Below are 20,901 nucleotides of genomic sequence, written 5' to 3' on the forward strand. Positions count from 1 at the left end.
ATTAGATTTTAGTTTGAGCATATAAAATAAAGTAGTAAGAATACATCAAACTATTTCCAGTTTTTATTTTTGGTAATATAAGAAAAAAACATGCTTTGACAGTAGAATTTCTTGTGTGTATATCTTCCCCCAAAAGGGATGTTATTATTTTTTTTTAATTAGAAAAGGTTTAGTTCACTATGGATCATGAAAAAAGGAGAAATTATATCCATTCCTTATCCCCTTTCCTCCCACCAAATATAAATTACCCTTTTGTTGTTACAGACCATGTATAAGAGAAGGTAAAATCAGGGCAGTGTCTGCTGGCCTCGGAAAAGTAATTTCATTATTTGTGGAGACTGTTTACGGTAAAGGGCCTCAGTATGTTCAACAGTATTATCAGGTATATGTGTGCAAGCCTAGATAAGGGGTTTGGGGTGATTAAGTAAATGATTAAATGCCTAGAGAATTGACTTGAGTTATACTGATGAGTCTCTGGATGCATTGTGCTTTTGCTAATTGCAAATACTTCTTTTCAGCATATCCACCAAATCATTATAATCTGTGCTTCTGAAAGTACAACACAAATACCACTTCACCAACCACGAAAATGTACTTTCCCTGGATATTTACACAGGGGCTCTTATACATTTGCTATTCCATGGACCCCATCCTATTTTGCTAGAAAAGTGTATTGTCAGTGTGACCAAGATGCACAATATTACAAATCTATTTTAGGAATTATATTCTGTGTCTAGGATGACGTACAACATGAGCTATTGGAAGCAAGCCAACCAAAGACTGTTGAAGGGATTAGATCGTAAGTGTTGGTACAGGGTGGTAGTAACAGAAATGGGAAGAAAGAGAAGAATGCAGTCATCGTGGAGATGTTGGGAATGCCTGCCCGTTTGGCAGGTGGTTAACTCAGTGTCCATTCTCAGGTGGTGGAAAGTGGAACTAAAGGTGTCTGTCTTGCAGGTAACAGTACAGGAGGGGAATGAGAGTTTGTTCCTAGAGGGCCAGGCAGGGTTCACTTCCCAGATGTGCACCCCGTGCAGTTGCTCAGGGACCCACTCTCAGAAGAATTTGTGCTTGACTGAATGCTCTGCCATTGCCATCTTGAAATTCTTCATAATTTTTTCATAAGGAGCCTTGCATTTTGATTTTTCATGGGGCCCCACAAATTACATAGCCAGTCCTGGCTAGGAGACAACAGTTTTCGTGTGATAGTTGGGTCCATGGAGGAAGTCCAAATACATGGAGAACACCTTCCTTCAGACTTTGGGGATGTGAGGAAGCAATAAACAGAGGGGATAAAGAAATAGCAAAAAGACAAAGTAGAGGAGATGGCAGGTGACTGGAGGAAATGAGCAGGAGAGCCAGAGCTGGAGGACTCTGGAAAGGCTCAGCCAATAACTCTTCATTCTGATACATGGATGATAAATTTCACCTCATAATTGCATTGATATTTGAAAGAAGGCTGGGTACATGTTATGTGTCATCTTTTGATAGGATTGCTTAGAACAGAGTTGAAAAAGAAGAGAACAAGATATATTTGTGTTGTGCGTATTACAGAACTACTTCTTCAAGTTTTAAGTTACTTCAGTTCATGACTTTAGAAATGTCAATATTCTAAAACGTCACCACTAACTAAAACCAGCAATCCCCTTTCTGCATTTTGCTGAGTCGTGAACTGTCATGGCTGTCTGGGAAAAGCTGATTGGCATTGTGTGCACTTGTGGTAACCATGGAAACATCAGACACTGGTGATACATGAACCAGCCCCAGTCCCACAGCTGTACTTACTGTCATAGGTCTTATTAAATAGGTATCTGTGTATTCAGAGCATGTTTCATAGAAATAGAACGTTCATTAAACTGAAACTTCATACATTGCCTCTGGGCTTTTGGGGATAGGAGTATGATACCTCCCAACTTGAAATTCCCACAGATAGGTGATGTCATAGTCATCAGATGATATTTAATGAGCCCATGTTTTTCTTTCATTGCATGTAAACTATGCTCAGTGAGTGCTTTTGAAGACTACATTAGTGGTGCTTTAATGTACCAATTGGGATGCAAACCACCATTCTTCTTTCATGTTCCTTTTTGTGGGACTGCTGTTGACTCTCTCTCACTCTTGAGTAAGGTACATACACTGGGGCTTCCCCTGCTTGGGGCTGCCCTCAGCCCCAGGAGACAGGCCCAGTGGAGGAGAGGCAGCCCATAGGCCCAGAGGGACTCTCTGCTGCCTGCCAGAGCACCATCCTGCACACTTGTCTTGTGAACAGATGGCCAAGGAGTCTGGCTGGCCTGCCCCCGCCGTGGATCTGAATGGTCCTCACCACTCGGGCAAGCACAGACAAGGACCCTAGGGGACAGAACCCTCCACAGTATGTCCCCAGGGCTGGTGTGTAGAGAACATTTAGAGTTTTCTTAAAGCTCTGACTTTCTGCGTTTGCCCTTCCTGAACCTCAGAGTGGGCTTTTAAGCGTTAGCTTTCAAGTGTTTTGGGGTGTTTTTCTTTAAATTGTCTAATGATTTTTAGTGCTTGCTGACTGAAACTTGTAATGGTCTCCAAAATCTTTACGTTTTACATCGCAAAAATCCATCTAGAACAATGGGATTTATATGCTTAAAAGCTAAGTCACTTGACACAATAAAGGAAAAAGGGGAATTATCTCAGTCCATCTGAAGCTCCCAAGCTCTGGGTCAGTGACATCTAAGAAAGCGGGACACCTGTATCAAGAATAGATTTGACTTAGAATGAAGAATGAAACCATTGTTGTGCTTCTATTATTTTCTTTGCACTTGATGCTAATGTTAATTGTGATCAGCTCTGAACTTAAATGTGTCCTGGTCTTGTCACTTGGACAGTTTAAGGAAAAGGCAGAGAGAGACGGGCTGGGCTGTGAGGGCCCAAGGGAGAGGGCTGGCATGAAGGCCCGTACGTGCACCTTTGGTAGAGCCCCATGGCAGCTTGGGCAGGAAGGGCATCTCTAACAGTCTCCTTCCCCCTTAGATAGTGACGAGAGGCTGCGAGACTGTGGAAATGACCCTGAGGAGGAATGGGCTGGGCCAGCTTGGCTTCCATGTGAATTTTGAAGGAATTGTCGCAGATGTGGAACCTTTTGGCTTTGCCTGGAAGGCTGGCCTTCGCCAAGGGAGCCGCCTCGTGGAGATCTGCAAAGTCGCCGTGGCCACTCTGACACACGAGCAGATGATCGACCTGCTCCGCACTTCTGTGACTGTGAAGGTGGTCATCATCCAGCCCCACGACGACGGCTCCCCCCGAAGGTAAGGCGTGCCAGGCCCAAGTAATGCTCACTCCTCCTTCGCCTCTGAGGCAGGTGGCTGTCCTCACTGCCCCTGCAAGGTCCTCAGAAAATGCAGTCAAGTGCGTCTTGGTACAATGTTGTTGCGATGTCTCTCATTCGAGGAATTGAAAAGGAGCTTTAAAATATGTAATAAATGATAAAAAGTAATTTTCTAAGTGATTTATTGGGACATTGACTACATAAAAGCTGAGCTATTCTGAACTAACAGGAAGAGCACCTGCCTGGTTCCCCTGGACCAGTCAGACTTATATCTAAGAGCAAATAATTCTGCATCACAGCTCAGCCTTGAACACATTAAATAACCATTCAGTTAGAATATCCTCCCATAACATGAAGCCATTGATTATTTAAAAAATATTTAATAAACCAGTACTTGTAGGTATGAAAGAATGTTGGAACAGCGCATGTACTCTGTGTGGTGAATACTCCATTCTCAATTGGAGCTTGAGAGATGTTGAACTGGTTCAGGGCGTTGTCATAAACTGCCAGGAGAAATAGTTGAAAAGGAATGGCTAGACTTGGAAGGTTCAGAGGCAGATAGGTGGAGGGCTAGGATAAAAATGGGGTTAGAAAGCAATACTGTTCCATTACTAATAGAAAATAATCATGCCCAACATAAAATATTAGGCCAAAAGGAAAAAGAATGCTAATTAAGAAGGAGCCATTCATTCAGGCTGTGGCCCACTACTTGTGGTAATGCATGACTGGTGGTAGTATCTAGAGCACCTTCTCTCTGTCTTCATTCCCAAATGGAGTTCCTACAGGCAGCCTTAAGAGCTCTGGCTTGTGAGAGACTAAGTATGCTTGGAATCCAGGAATTTGCTCTGTGGCCTGGGGCAACTCACACACTCTCTAAGTCTCACTTACTCTCTATAAGATGGGATGATTATATTGCCTACCTCCGACGATTTCAATGAAGATGAAATAAAATAATGTATGTAAAGCACTTAGAACCTTTTAGCGTAATTACTCCACACATTTAATTTAAAAAAATAAAACTTTAGGCTGGGCCCTATGGCTCACACCTGTAATCCCAGCACTTTGGGAGGTCAAGGTGGGCAGATCGCTTGGGCCCAGGAGTTTGAGACCAGCCTGGGCAACATGGCAAAACCCCATCTCTTCAGAAAATACAAAAATTAGCCAGGTGCAGTGATGTGCATCTATAGTCCCAGCTACTCAGGAGGGGAAGGTAGGAGGATCCCTTGAGCCTGGGAGGTCAAGGCTACGGTGAGCTGAGATCGTGCCCCTGTACTCCAGCATGAGTGACAGAGTGAGACTGCATCTCAAATAATAATAAATAAAACTTTAGCATATTCATTTTAATTTCTTTCATATTAAAAAAGAAATTCTTATTATCCAAAGATAGTAGGCTTGTTGGGTCTACTTTCTGGACTTATTAACCTAGGTCATGCTCTCTCCTTTCTCTATCTCCTTTCTTCATCCTTTAAGCCAGCACTCTCCATTTGCACTTCTACTTCTGTGTCTGTACTGTTCAGAGCAGTAGCCACAAACCACAAGTGGCTATTACGTACATGAACTATAGTGCAACTTAGGAAACGAAATTTTCCTTTTAATTAATTTATATTTCATTGGCCACGTGTTGCTATTGGCTGCCGTATTGGATAGATCAGCTAAACCATGATCTCCTTTTAGGAAAAAAAGTTGCTTACACTGTCTTCCTCTATGGTTAATGTGCAAAATCTTGCAAAAATCTTTCTCTATTAGTTATCTTACCATTTGCCTCCAGCCTCACTTTCTGTGACCTTGTTTCCTGTGTTTGCCCAGTATGTTTATAAAATAAGGATTTAAGAAACTAAGATTTCTCTGTAGAGTATCAGTCCCATGTGAAGGTGTTTCTTATTGCCTTGCCTGATTCTGCCTGGTTGAATCTATCTGTTTTTCGAGAGTCCCATGAATCACATGTACTACTATGAGTCCAAAGAAAATAAAAAATTAATTTATTAAAAATGGGTCTTAGAAATAGCAAAAGGCAAATCCTTTAGACCTTAAAAGCTAAAGTACTATATATGTAAAAATCTTTTATAGTAAATTTTCCAGCATTTGTTAGAAATTTTTTCATACAGTAAAGATTTCTGTCTTCCTTAGTAGAAAAATAGATTTTTAATGCTTATGATAAGAATCAGTCTTTTATCTGCCTTTGTATCTTTTATCTGTCCTAGCGGCCGATTACTCTAGAATTGGACAAAAATGTTACCATGAGCTTCCTTTGGGTTAGAAAATAACATTTCTTGCCTATTTTTAGTTTTAGTCTACTGTTAGTAAGAAATTTTTAAAGCTTTCAAGAGATCTGTTTAATAAAAATGGTAAAGTTGTCGTTATATTTGGTATTTAGAAATATAATTTAGGAGAATAGAATTTTCTACGAAATATTGAATTGTTTTTCAGCTAAAACAAACAAAAACTACAATTTGAAAGTTCCAGCAGCTGTTATCTTTTTATCCAAGGACATGTTTTTCCTCTAAGGAGTCAGTTATCTGCCTTGGTCTATACATAATTAATTCTTTGTTTTAAATGCAAATTCTCTTATTGGAACTAGGCAAGATATTTATTTAAAGATTTTGCCCTTGCTTCCTAGGAGTCTCATTAATGTCATTCCCTAAACATACAGGGTTTTTTTTTTTCCCCAATTAATCTGTAATAACTGTCTTTTAACCTTAGCCAGAAGGATTAGAATTAGCTATTTGCCTAGCAGCAACGTTCCAAAATTGGCACACCCATCATCCACATTACTGCAAGTCGTGAAGGCTTTAAGCCTAGCCTGTATCATTTAAAACTCTTTCAATTCAGTTTTCCAGTTTTCTGTGAATCTGAATTTGTAAATTTTTAAATCCATATTTTTGTTAGTTTTGATTTGTTTTCTGCCTGCAACTGTCTGGGTGCCCTGATAAAAGTACTTGCTGTTGTCAGACAACCTCTCATAACCAGACACCACCCTTGCAATACCAGCCCTTTGCTTTTGACCGCAAGCGTAAGTATGAAATGTCATTTTCAGTTTCACCCTTGCACTCAGCACGTTTAGCCTTCTGCATTATTAGATTTGTTAAGAAACTGTAGAGGAGGGACTAAGGGGAAATGGGTAGCACTTCACTCATTTTAAAATTTAAAATACAAACCCTTTAAACCAAACAACCTTTAGTACCTTTAACCGTATAGTAACACATACCGGGATGTGCCTGAAGCTAAAGCTATACATTTGACTTGCAGCATGGAAAATGACCTCCATCTTTCTCAAACTGGCTCTTAGTGCTTGTCAGGGAGGAGGAATATTATTTAAATGGACACGTATATGCATGTATGTGTTTCTGTGTGTATGTGTGTATATATACATATACATTTTTTAAAGTAGTTTTTAACATAAACACTATGAAGACTGCAAAAATGGCCAAATTAAGGAATTACGAGATATTTTAGTCTCATAAGTGTTGTGAAAAATGCTTCGGTTCATTTTTACCATTTATCAACTCCCATTTTTTTCCTACCAGGATATCACTGAGGACATCATTTGACATGGGAGCCCAGCTGCTCCTGTAGGCAGCATGAGCGGCCTGTCATTTAATAGACAGTATCTCTTGGCCTCAGGTCAAAAGGTGTTTGGTTTTGACTCAGAAGCTGCTGGATTAAATGCAGTCTTTAGTAGGAAAAGTGTTTATTAATATGTTGAATCCAAAGCCACCTGCGTTTTGAATTCCCAGAAAAGTATTTATGTTCAATCTAAAGCCACCTGTGTCTTGAAGTCCCCTTTGCAAGCCTAAGGGAGGTGACAGTCTAGCTTGTCCCTCAGCTTGAAAGGAAGTCAGAGCCATTTTTAGTTTTCCTTGTGGATTTGCAGGGAATGCTGAGCAGGGAGAATCCCCCTTGAGGGACACTTATTAACTGATCTCGTGCTGGGATTGGATCCTGGAGTGAATTCATATACAGTGGGAATGAGTGGCAAGAAGCAGTTTGGGAATAGCACTCTTCAAATGGAAATGAGGTTTGAAAGGGGAACCACGGTGTTTCTCAAGCAGACAGTCTCTGTGGCAAAGATGAAGAGTTGCTCGGGCCAGAAATGCTTAATTAAGATCTTTCTTGTTTTTGCAAGGGATAATTTACAGCCACTGGTATGGCCCAGCCTCTGGCCTTCAAAGGTGACTGACATTCTATCAGTGTCATTTGAAGGAAAGCATATCAGCCTAAAAGGCAGATATAAAGGAAGTAACAACTCATCAGAATTATGCATGAGTTGTTATATAATATGAGTGAATTTAGTAAATATGTCCAATAAATATGGAAATGAAATTCCTTGCTACAGTGCATCTGTTTTGTGTGAATTTTTTCATACTTTGTTGATATACTATCCAAGGCATTTTTCTATATAATGCAAAACAGTGGAAATTTTCTCATGTTATCATGAGTCTAAATTATTATTCTCTCATCATTCTATAAAATTAAAACTTTATGTCCTCATCTCCTGTTTTGCTGTCTGTTGCCTGATCATTCAACCCCCTGAAGTATGCAGAGAGGAGAATATGGAAATAGAAGGAAAACTCAATTTTGTCAGTTTAACAGTTTTTATTTTTGTATATATATCTACACACATACCTATATAAAATAAATGGTGGCCTGAAATCTGGACTCAAGTGAGCTTGCTTTTTAAAAAAAAAAATTTCCATGCTTTATTCCATTTATTATTCATTACAAAGCAAACTTTTTTTCTTTCCAGCTTTTAGGTTCAAGGGGTACATGTGCAGGTGTGTTACATGGGTAAATTACATGTTGTGGGGGTTGGGTGTACAGATAATTTTGTCACCCAGGTAATCAGCAAAGTTCCCAGCAGGTAATTTTTCCATCCCCACCCTTCTCTCACCCTTCACCCTCAAGTAGGCCCCAGTGTCTATTGTTCCTTTCTTTGTGTCCATGTGTGCTCAATGTTTAACTCCCGCTTGTGAGCAAGAACATGGCAGCATTTGGTTTTCTGTTCCCATGTTAATTTGCTTAGGATAATGGCCTCCAGCTCCACCCGTGTTGCAGCAAAAGACATGGTTTCAATTCTTTTTTGTGGCTGTGTAGTATTCCATGGTGTATATGCACCACATTTTCTTTATCCAGACCACTGTTGAACATCTAGGTGGATTCCATGTCTTTGTTGTTACAGTGCTGCAGAGAACATGTGCGTGCATGTGTCTCACGTGAGCTTTTGTATTAGAGTTCCAACTTATTTGTATGGGTAATAAAAATCAGTTATGTCTGGTATTGTCTTATGGACCCTCCAGGAATGAATTTTGATGTGAAATGTGAAAACAATACAGAACAAAGGTAACCTAAAGTACAGTCCCTATTCTGAGTCCTCTGGCCAGTTCCTCCAATATAACGTTCAGATTGTTCTCTCACTCCCTAAAGTAAGAACACAGGATTATAGAATTGAAGGTCGATTGCCTTGCATTCACTCATTCACTCATTCATTCATTCATTCACTCATTCACTCACTCACTCTTAACTAGCTTGTGCCAGGAGCAGTGCTGAGCACTAGGGCTTTTAAAACGATAGGACAGATGTAATCTGACTTTCAAGGACTCCTTTTTGTCTTTCAGGCTTTCTAAAATGCCATAAGACTTATTCATATTTTAGCTATTTAAAAGTGATTTTTCTCAAACTATAGCAACAACTTACTACTTAATAATAAATGTCTCAAAGTAGTGTAGAAAACGCTGTCACCCTCTCCAATTAATAATCTACACTTTAGTGCCCCCGTGTTTTTTCATTTTGAATGCTGAGATATTACCATCACAGTAAGAGGAATGCGTAGGGTGGTGGTAAAGCATGAGCATTGTGTTAGACCAGTAACCATCTCATGCTTGACAGGTTACACCGTGGCTACCATAGTGGACGGCCATTGGATGTTCTCCCCCATAGAAATACATTCTTCAGAAATCAGGCATCAGGTAGCTAGCTATGAGAATCTTCTCTGTATACTTTTGAAGTATTACAGTGCAGTGTTGTTCCTGCTCTTAAGCTTTCTAAGAAACAAAGCAGTTGATTTTGGTAAGAACGTGCTGAGCTTCTGTCCAGTGCTCTGACAGGTACTGGAGATACAAAGACACCATCTGCCCCTGTGTCTGCTTCTCGTGAGGGAGGAGAAGGATGGAAGGAAGCTGATGAATTAGTCAGTGCCAGATAGCCTCACTTCCTATTTCATACGACACCTTTTCGATTCCGGACCTTTATAAGAGGGCTTGGTCAAGTGTGATTATGGTCCAGATGTCTCTCTTTCTACCTATTCTGGGTATCTCTCTGTTTCTCTCTGTAAATTAAGGAGTTTGTTGAAAAGCAAATTACGATTTCATTTAGTGCCTATTTCATGGATGACACTGCCCTAACCTTTACAGTAAGTTATACTATGTGGTTATCTCCCTGTTGGAAGCCTTTGATTTTTTATGTACCAGAAAGAGTTTGTGATTCAAGTGAATGAGCATCAATTACCCCTATCACCTGGTTGGATAATTTGGAGTCTTTCAGCTATTAGCAGGCTATTAGCAAAACAGACATTAAAATGATTAAAATATCAGTGATTACTTTAATCCCTAGGGCTATAAAAGAATTCTTTTACAAAATGCATAATATTTAAAAAACATTTAATTTGTTTTAGAGGATCGGCTTTTGTTTCCAAAGATTCTTTTAGCACCTACTGAAAAATATGACATGGTGTAGGCTGCATTAACTGTTCTTTGATGGTTTTCTTTTAAAAAAAAAAAAAAAAAAAAGCCATGTGTTTTAGGAAGAGTCCTGAACTTAGAGTCAGAAGACCTGAGTTCCTTTGTGAACCCTATCTCTGATTAACTGTATCATCTTTCCAACCTCTGTAGCCCTTCTTCTGAAAAACGTAAATTTTCTTTGTACCTCACAAATTTTTGTGAAAGTCAAATGATGTATGTGGAATACTATAAAGTGCTACACATGCTAAGGTGGTGGATTGGAATTAAAGGATAGCATTGCAGTACTTTGTAAGGCTTTTCCTTAGATCACTGGATTCACTTAAAGGTTCTCTGTGATGCAGCCAAGTAAAGTAAAACCAATAGGGAATTTCAGAGTCCAGTAAATGCAAGTTCCAGTCATGAGATTAGATGAAGCTGTGGCTGCACAGTCTATGGTACCTGGTACTGTTCAACTGCCCTCTCTTTTTTTGATAAGAATATACATTTTTCCCTTTGAACTTCCTCGGTTTTCTAGGTTTTTTGGTTTTGTTTTGCTACTCATCATTCCCTTAGGACTCTTCCCCTTTCTTAGTTTCGAAGTAGCGTAATACGAAGTCATGTGTCCTACTTTTATGTAAGATGAAAAGAATAAAGTAATAGGATAATGATATATTGTTCTACAGATGAATGTAGATGAAGGGAATTTTACAGCTCTAAAGATTTTTTCAATTTGAAAGTTAAACTTTAAAATTCCAGAACTCTATAAACATCTATTATCTAGAACTTTCATAAAATTGTATGTGCCTTTTGCAGTTTAATGTTTTTGGAGAAACAGAAAGTAATAATGTCTATTTGTAATGAACTTCTTTCTTTTGAAGCTGTCACTTGAGGAAGTTTACATATTTTGTGTAATTTAATCTTGTTGCACCCTCTGCTGTTACTATTCTATTTTCAAGAGGAGAGTCTAAGAGGTTATCACATTTCTAAGCTACACATAGTCATGTCTGGGTTTTGAGCCTAGAGCTCAAACTCTGTCTTTAATGGAGACAGTTTGGTGTCTACGGTTCCTGTTGGGAACAAATGGAAAAAACTGTATGGCTTGACTGGACTCAAACAGTGGTGGTCTTGACGGTCAGCCTGCAGAGTTTGAAGCCTTGATTTAGAACCAAGTCCATACCCTGGCCAGCAGGGATTCTACCTTCCCGTCTCCAAATTATTGATGGTAAATGGAAGGTTCTTCCGAGAAACTCAAAGTGTCATTGAAAAGGAATGAGCCTGGGTGGGTGGATGCCATCTTGGGGGCCTTCCTGGGTGCCTCTGAAGTTGTGGGGTCCATACACTACAGTACTTGGCAGTGACTGTGGTATCTGTTAACTGTGAGCAAGATTGGACACCCCCTCTTTGCTGATCATGTTCAGGAAGCCAGGAAGTGGTGGCAGCTGTAACCAAGAAGTCTTCTGGTGGAAAGTTTAGCTTTAGGCGTCAGGAAGCAGGAGAGAAAGCCCATGAGTATGAATATGAATAAGTTAATGAGTGTCCCTTTTACAGGATTAAGCCATCCCAGGAAGTCCATGATCGTGAGTTCAGAAGGACAAGTAGTACTGTTTTTAGAATAGACGAGTAAAATATAAGATCCTCTGAGGATGCCATCTAATGGAATTACCTGTTATTCTTACAGTTTGAGAATGCCACATTTTTAACTAACTAGCACATTTTCAATGACCTTCTTGGTCTACAGAATGTTTTGCCTTCCAGCATATGTTTTTGAGTGAGAAGAGAGAATAGACTCAGAAAAGTTATTGGCTAGAGAAGAAACGTGAAAAATTGCACTTATTTTTAACCCTGAAGCTGAGTTTGTATTGATCCCTGCGTAGCGTGGTAATTAGGAGCATAAGTCGATGATGTGTACATTTGTTATGAAGCAAAGAGGAAATCAATATGCATACATAAAAGTGATCCCACAGCCTTATCTTGAGGTTTTTTAGTATCTCCTATTGGCAAGCAAACTGTAAGGCATGTGCCAGAAGCTAGAAATGCAATTTCCATCTTTTGACTTGATTTGGTATGTCGAGAGGAAGCCAAGCGTGTGTATCAATGAGGTCTGAATTTTTCTACTGTAGCAGGAAAGCAAAGTCTTTTCTTTAAGAATGTTGCAGTTACACACAGGTTGAGCAGCTTGCTTTTTTAAGAAATGTCTTTTTGTGCTAGGTCTTTGGGCATTTGGTCTGTTGGGGTTTCAGTTAGCCTTTATTTAACTCATGGAAATATTTGCCGTGTGCCCCATCCATAACAGCCCCGAGTTTGACACTCCAGATGAGCCGGGGTGTCGTGCCTGGTGTCCTGTGCTAAAACCCCTCAAGAGGGAGAGAGGATGCGTGCCAAGGGGGACGCAGATCCATTTCTGATGGGCTCTGCAGCACAAGGACCTCTCCAGGCTCATTTGTCGTTCTTCTTTTATGCCTTTTCCCATTTCCCTAAACATTGGTTGAATTTTCCGTATGCATCCTTTAAGGAATTTCTCATACATATGGAACAGAACTGAGTTTGACTAGGTTTGATGATCACTTATATCAGTAGTACTAATTTGGCATCTTAGTCATAGAAGTAAACAAAGCAAAAGCTAGTTCACAAGAGTAGTTGCTGTAAAAGTGTCACATAATAACAAAATTGGTTTTGATTTTAAAATAAAACCATTCTTTTGAGAATAGCTAAATTTTATTAGGGCAAAAGGATGCCAGTTCTTATTATTTTAAAAGACCTTTCCTATATGACTTTCCGCACAAGGTTGGAGATAAAATCATTCCACCCAGATTCTCTCTTCAACTTAATGGATTGCACAGATTTTTGCCAGCACTCTCTCAAAATATGAGTCATGATTATGCATTTATATTACATGTTTCCTTCCAAGCCTCAAGCTAAATTATAGTGTCTTATAAAGACTACAGTCTATGGGCATGAATTAAGTAGGCCACACTACTCAGCCATCTGTCTTCTCTTTCTTTTTTCTTCTTAAAAACCCATACCAAACAAACTTGAAGGCCAAACAAGCACTGGAAATGCAAAGTTGCCTTTTGGTTCACAAGATTCAAGGTTCACATTCCTTTCACTCAACACATAACTCCAGGATCTTTAACTTCGATGGTAGTCAGTTACAGTTCCTGATGCGCACTACTCAGGTAGCTGGAACCTGTGAGACACCAAAGCCTGGTGTTCACCTGAACATCCAGTGATCCTTAGAGCATCGGTTTGAGTGGAAGACAAGAGTAGGTTTTCTTGATGTTTTATTATCTACTGTCATATCTTACCTTTGATTTCTGATTAGGTCTTTGGCTGTGGGGATGAATCAGTAGCCCTAGGGATGTGGTGTCTGAATAAACAGAAAACGCTTGGAAACCATGTACATCCATGAACAAAACTTGTAGAGCCTTGGCATTTTATGAGAAAATAATGCAACCCAATGTAATTCGCATTTACTCAGTTTGACCAATAATGTAACTATTAAACACAGTAAATCCAGAGTAACTTAATTTACTTTCGGGAAGGGAAACAGAGTTAAAATAAAGGATAAGAACTAACGTTTACTGATGCACAGAGAAATCACTATCTCATGTTCTATAAACAGGTGTAAGATTTCTTTAGGAGGGCGTATTCAGTCCACTCTTCTCTATTAACACTACCATCAAAGGATAGCGCTACCATCAATCTGGTTTCCCAAGTCAAAAGTTAGGATGTTGTTTTTTATTTTTTTCTCTTTCTCTGTCCCAAGCTCCAAGCATTATGGATTTGACAAGTTAGAAATCACTTTCACCCAGAATTTTACAAGCATTTCCTTTGTTATATTTTGTACCTTCTAGTATTGTTCTTGAGAAGAATGGAACTATTCCACGCCCAGGTCCTTAGACACTTAGGCTCCCACCCACCCCGTCCCCAGAACCATAGGCTTACTTCCTTAACCCAGGAGTCTGAATTCCAAATGATGTGTTTTCATGTGGACCATTTTTTATTCATTGAGCTGGGTAATCTCTGGACCTTTTAATCCAGTTTTACATATCTTTTAGTTCTAGAAATGTTCATATACTATTAATAATTTCTCCCCCTTTTTTTTCTCCTCTTTTGTGATAGCTCTGTCTGGTAGCTGTTGGACTTTTTGAATTGAACTTCAGTTTTCTTAAGTTTTTCTCTCTCATAACTGTTTGAGAGAATTTCTCAGTTTCCCTTCCAACTGTCCTATTGGATTTTTTAATGTTTAATTTTAACTCTCATAAGTTCCTCCTCTTCTTCAGCAATCTAGTTGCTCCATGAGCTTCACTGCAGCGTGATTGGATGGTTTACATCTGCTTGTCTTTTCTCTAGAGAACCGTCGTCTTTGATCTCTGTGGGCTGGTGAGCATTCTGAGGCCGAGTTTCGGGGAAGGAGAAGTGACCCTGGGTCTCATCTCTGCCTTAGGCTTGTCGTTTTCATCCCTGTTCTCTGCACCTCACACCCTTGACTCTGCATCTTTTCTGTTCTCTAAAAACCACTGCTCTTGCCCACTGTGGTAGAGGATTGGTTACTGCCTGACGAGGCCAGGCACTGTGTGGACCTCAGGGCCTAGGGCCGAACTCCCGTTCCTTCTTTCTAAGTAACTTTTAGGCCTAAATCTCCCTTTTCACTTGGCCTTCTGCAGTGCTTGGTGCTTCCCATCCCTGCACCATTTTAGGGTTCTCAAGGACAGTGAGTGATCTTCCTTCCTACTGATATTTCCTCTGCACACCTTCCTCTGCTCTGCTAAACCATAACCTTTCTTCATTCACCTCCAACTTTACATCCTGTGTATTAGAGTCTCAGGGATCTCCAAATTCAGCTGGCAGTTGAGGTTGTTTCTGTTTCGCGTTCTCCCTGTCCTCCTTGTTCTGTTGTGATGATTTTCAGAAAAGGCTGAAATTTTTACTATACCATGGTGACAGTGGAATTCTGCTTTTTAACAGAGTGATCCCTTGTTCTAGTAGATTTCTCAAAGGGCAAATATTAGGAAGTGTTGTTGTTGTTGATGACTCTGGAATGTCTAGGGAGAGGCACTGGCTTGGGATGCTGACTGCTTTGCCAACAGGGTAAATTGGAATGATTTGCCCGGCACTCAAAGTTGAGACTTATCTAGTCTTCCCATGTCCTTGCCAAACTGCACCAATTAGCTTTGCGGGCTGACTTTGGTCAAGTTAACAGTACTGCCTTGTACTGTGCAGTTGGTAGGAACCTTAGGGATAGCTGACTTAAATCATATATTTTAGGCTAAAGAGTCTTAAGTACCTGACTAATCACTGAGCATATGGGAAAGCTGTCTAGCAGGTGACCTTTTAGGAAGCTGTGATGCCTGTTTAAGAGAGTAACCATGGTAACTCAAAGCCACACCTGACTTTCACATAGTGGACACTCAGGTTTTCCCTGAGTTGTGATAGCTTTTACTAAATATGCTTTTCACTTCTGTCAGACTCAATTAGAAAGTGATTTGTAACTCTGATTCCTGATTATGTTAATATAACTATAATTTAAAATATCTGCTCAGGTTATATAAAAGAAGTATTTTTAATCTGTTAAAGCTTATTTATCACCCATGTTCAATGTTCTTGATTCCACACATGCATATTAGTTAAAGATATGATCAGTTCTGTCCTAGAAGTTTGCTAATTACCTGGAAAGACAGAATTTATGTATGAAATGCCTGACAGCAATATCCATCTACTAGCCAGAGCCAAAACCATATTGGATCATACTGATCCATCCTGGTTAAAAATAGACAAGGCCCCCATAGCCAAGAACGGGGTTATTGCACGCACTTGCATGGCTTGTGTCAGAAAGGTGCCTTCCTGCAGTGGTGAGGGACCGCCGAAGTTCAGCCATTCTCTGCACAGGGGCCTGTATCTCTCGGGACATCTGTGCAGAGCACACACCTTTTTCAAATTGTACCATGGCTTACCATCCTTTGCACTCTGCAGCACAATCAGCAAATCTTATGGAGAAGGCAAGATCTGAGTTGAGATTTGGGTCAAACTGGGAGATATGATTGCCAGGAGGCATGGCTGGAACAGATCAGCCAGCTGGGGGTAGATAGACAACATGCAGAGAGCTGTGGCAGGCCAGGTTCCTCTACAGGGGGCTGTCAAATAGAAAGATTTTATCTGGATTTTCCAGTAGCCATATTAAGTAAAAAGAAACAGGTGAAATTATTTTTAGTAATATATTTTAACCTTGTATCTTCAAAATACTATCATCTCAACATCCAAAAAATATTAAACGATTATTAGTTTACATTATTTTATGTATTATGTCTTTGAAATTTGGAGTACATTTCATACTTACAGCATATCTCAAATCAGATGCTAAATTTTATCCTGAGTACTTGTTGTTTATATTTCATAAAATTTAAAGTTGAAAACATAGATTCACATACCCAAGTTATTCTAAACACTTAAAAAATGAATCAGAGTATCAGTTTTTAAAGTTAAATGAATGAAAATGAAACCGCTGTGTTCCTCCAAACACAAGCCCATTTCCGGTGCTCAGAGGACTCTGAGTGGCTCTCTGAGCCACCTCTGGTGTCTGCTGTGTGGGCAATGTGACTGTGGAGGGACTGGGGGCAAGACAGTGCTAGGTACATAGTGTGCCTGAAAGACATTAAGGAGACATTGAAGTTTTCAGGAAGATAAATCTCATACAAAGTTTGTAATAAGGAGGAACTACAGCCAGAGAAAGATAGAGAAACCTTAGAATCCACCAACTCCCATATGTTGAACACAGACATGGCCTAGTTCTTTTGGTCACTAAGACTGGTTATGCTGCATTTAACCAAAGACTTTCTTGAAGAATAAAGCATCAGACAAAAGGAAGCTTTTCTCTTTCTATTTAATAAGATTTTTTCTACAACTTTATTGAGGTGTGGTTGATGCATAATGAACTGCATGTATACAAAGCATACATTTTGATGAGTTTGGGCCCATGCGTGAAATAGTCACCACAAGCAAGATAATGGATATTTCCATCATCCCTAAAAGTGACGAACATTTGCTTAGAGGGTCTTATTTTTACGGTCTCTGGGAGTGAATGTGAGGACCAGAGGCCCAGTCTTGGTCCTGCTGAGTAACTGTGAACAAGGTGTTTAATGTCTCTGGACTTTCGATTTCTAATTACCAGAGATAGTACTTGCTATCTCCAGAAATATATTTAAAATATTTAACCTACAAGTCTTGGAGGCCTCTGCTGTGCCAGGTGTTAATTTTTTTTGGTTGTGTATTGGGGGTCTTGGGACAGCAGCTCCTTACGCTCTGGTAGTTGAACATTTTAGTAACCATACAGCTGTATTAGCAGGTTACCAGCATAGATGATGTGTGTGGCTGCACAGCAGCCAGGAAAAAAGCCACAAACAGCCTTTTTAATTTCTAGACGCAGTCATTGCTGGCAGAAGAGGAATTGAATAGTGTGGGAATGTGGTTTTATTATAGGTGAGATGCTCCTAAGGGTGGATCGCTCTGCATCATTGACTTGGAGCTGGGAGAGGCACACACCACGTGATGTGTGTTGATGGGCCCAGCTGTGAGTAAGCCATGCTGACGGCTCAGCTGCGAGCTTCCCTTCTCACCATCTCTTCTTGGCCCAACAGAGGGTGTTCAGAGCTCTGCCGGATCCCCATGGTGGAATATAAACTCGACAGCGAGGGCACCCCCTGCGAGTATAAAACCCCCTTCAGGAGGAACACCACGTGGCACCGGGTGCCCACTCCTGCCCTGCAGCCCCTCTCTAGAGCTTCCCCCATCCCCGGCACGCCCGACCGGCTGCCATGCCAACAGCTGCTCCAGCAGGCCCAGGCCGCCATTCCTCGAAGCACCTCCTTCGACCGGAAGCTGCCCGATGGCACGAGGTAATGCTGGTTCCGTTTCCTCAAGGGTGGCCCTTGTAAATCACTGGGGTGAGAACTTGACATTGTAGGGAGGGTTTTTCGTAATCACTTCTGAGTTAGCTTGTTCACAACAAGTTGGCAAGCAAGGTAGCAGGGCAGGCCCCAGACACAGTGGCGCCTGGGGTCAGGCACTCTCCTGGCCCCGAGATGGTGCTAGTAAAATGCAGGTTCTGCCCACCAGGGCCACAATTTTTCCTCTTCATCTCGTAGCCTTCCTCCATGTCCACTGGCTCTCTTCTCCAAGATGGGAAAGGTACCCCAGAAACTATTCTGCTGGAGCCTCTAGAAAAGTGTGAACAGGTTTGAGCATAAATAAAACAAAACTGAACAATCAGTGCTTAAATATCATCATAATGTGAGTAATACTTTAAGAGGTTCCAAGCTCATTAGGACTTCCTCTCTGCTCTTCTCCTTTTAAGCAAAGTGAGTTGAGTTTAAAATGATTTTTTCAAAGAAAGAATGCATACACTTGTTTAAAAGTTAAATCCAATACCATTAGAAGCTGGTGAGGGTTTTCCGATGCCGAATTTGCATAGATCATTTTAACAAAGCAAAATAATAAATTTCTTATTGTTGTTAATTCCTACTCCTTTTATTCTAACTTTTATGTAACATATAGGCCACAGTAATGCCATGAGTTTTCTCAATTATGACATGTCAGGCTCTGGTCTGATAGACCACGGCCTGGGAGCCAGGCTGGAATCACAGCTCTAACTTACTTGATGTACTGTAACCATGGGCCTGGTGCTCATCCTCTCTGAACCTTCAGTTTCTTCATCTGATGAACCACATGAGGAAGTTTGGAGAACTGAGTGGGTCAATGTATGTAAAATGCTTAGAACTGGGCCTTGCACTTAGTAAGTTTACATATATTAACCAGAATTAATTGAAAAGCTTATATAAATATTAACCAGAATTAATTGATAAAACTTGTGGTCATCCTCTCCCTTCTCCAATTTTTATTCTTTCCAGAGTGAATGCAGGGGAGGTGTTAATTTAATTTAACATTCAATCATCTTGGTTCTGTGTCTCCTAACTCAAAAGTCTGCTGAGTTTATAACTTTCCCATATTCAAAGAAATATACATAGATAGCGCTGGTAAAAGGGGCAACATGTAGAAGGAAGGGGGTCTGCAGAACCTCCCTTATTTAAGTAAATTTAAATAATCATAGTTTAAATTATATTAAATTAAAATTTACTTAAAGTAAAAGTAAATAATTCTAATTTAAGTAAATTATAGGAAAAAACCAGAAGTATTCTAGTAGCAAAAGGGAAACTTGGCAAGCACGTTTCATCAAGTGAGTTTTCATGAGTATTTTTCATTTTTGCATGTCTGAAAAAAAGATAAATAGGATTACATTCAAGAGATGTGTGAAAATAAATGGTTTTGCCAAATTTAGGTTTTTCTTTTTGCATAAGTTTTAAGTATAGAACTAAAACGTGACTTGTTTTAAATTTCACATAATAAGAATTAGTAATGTTTTCATAATTCTGTATTCTCGGGAATTGTATTGCTGTTCTTCTGTATTTCTCTGGGACGGAATCATTATCTGTGCTTTAAATCTTTAAACAGTGAAGGCTTGTCCTGTCATACCTCTTTCCTAGGACAAATTGCCAATCATAAACCACCTGATATCCCCCGGCATCACCGATTCTTAGTTTATTTTTCCATGATTTATTCTGTTTCACATGGCAATATGTTTTTCTTCCTTCTCCTTGTCATTCCCAAAGCAAATTTATTTGTGAAACAAAACAGGCCAGGTCAAGGGGCTTGGCAGATAGTTCAGTGCCGTGTTAATGACTGTGCTCAACCTTTCAGAAGCTCGCCCAGCAACCAGTCATCCTCCAGCGACCCTGGACCCGGCGGGAGCGGACCCTGGAGACCACACGTGGGCTACGACGGGTACCACTCATTTTTACCTTAGTTATCCACTGGGAAGAACCTGTTTCCGTGACTCATTCAAAAGCGTTTACTGTGTGCCTGCTGTACCTGGCGCCATTTGGGGAATATAATAATGCCAGACATGCTTTTAATAAGCGACTTGTCCAGGTTGGAAAGCTCATTGCTTCTATATAGGTAGTGCTCACTTGTCTAGTTCTCAGCCTGCTTTTTTCGTTTTTGATGAGGAAAGGTTTTCAGAACATGAAAATTAAGGATGTGAGGGCTTAATTGCCCCCTGACTTAAATTGCTGATGAGGCAATGCCGCTCAAAATCAGAGAAGTGGGTTTAGCATTTGGTTTTTTTGCCCCAGCACACCTAGCTGAGAGCTGCCCTTTGTAGTATCCATGCAGTCCCCAGGAGCCAGCAGCTCAGGCAAAGCCTGAGGACTTCCGTGAACAAAGACACCGAATGGACCAATCCCACCACCTCTGGGAAGAGAAGAGAGAGCGTGGCGCCAGGGTGCACCCCTGAGGAGCGCCAGGTCTGCCGGGGCCACTGTGACTTGGTGCTGCTTTGGGTTGGAGTTAGGATCTGGTCACACTGATTGAGAGGAGACAGTGGCTGGTCAGTGGGAAGGACTCCGCTCTGAGGAGCAGAGCTTACATCACTGCACCCGCAGGTGCACGCAGAAATCTCTCTACATGTGTAGTCTGAGTTATGTGTGTTCCTTCCCTTAGATGATGGAGTTCTTAAAAGTTGTATGTCAAGCAACTTTCTAAATTACATTGCATTTTAAGAGAAGAGAGGTTTTGATGTTGGCTTTTTTGGTTTTCTTTTTTGTATAAACAGTAAAACCTTTTTGGGCTTTTTCTGTAAATCAAGGTCTTCAGCCAGAATTCTGTAAATAAGGATCACTTTGTAATGTGAATAAGTTTTCTTCTACTTATTTCTTTCATATTTGGGGTTGTCATAAAACAAAGTCTACTTGGATGTAGTCTAGAGTTAATCTTTTTCCTTTTTTTTTTTTTTTCTTTTGAGGTGGAGTCTCAGTCTGTCACCCAGGCTGGAGTGCAATGGCA

General features: G+C 40.3%; 1 protein-coding gene across 12 annotated transcripts in view; it reads left to right on the forward strand.

Moving 5' to 3' along the window:
- LOC105464131 (signal induced proliferation associated 1 like 2) overlaps positions 1–20,901 on the forward strand; it is a 235,726-nt gene that overhangs the window by 169,727 nt on the left and 45,098 nt on the right. For 11 of the 12 annotated variants that reach the window (XM_071074238.1, XM_071074232.1, XM_071074226.1 and 8 more), the window contains 3 exons: positions 3,001–3,275; positions 17,643–17,900; positions 19,759–19,842. In XM_071074238.1, the coding sequence (XP_070930339.1) occupies positions 3,001–3,275; positions 17,643–17,900; positions 19,759–19,842 (617 nt within the window). The remainder of the gene's footprint in view (positions 1–3,000; positions 3,276–17,642; positions 17,901–19,758; positions 19,843–20,901) is intronic. The other variant, XM_071074239.1, reaches the window with a different exon arrangement.

This window comes from Macaca nemestrina, chromosome 1, assembly GCF_043159975.1.
Source record: "Macaca nemestrina isolate mMacNem1 chromosome 1, mMacNem.hap1, whole genome shotgun sequence".
Classification (NCBI taxonomy): domain Eukaryota; kingdom Metazoa; phylum Chordata; class Mammalia; order Primates; family Cercopithecidae; genus Macaca; species Macaca nemestrina.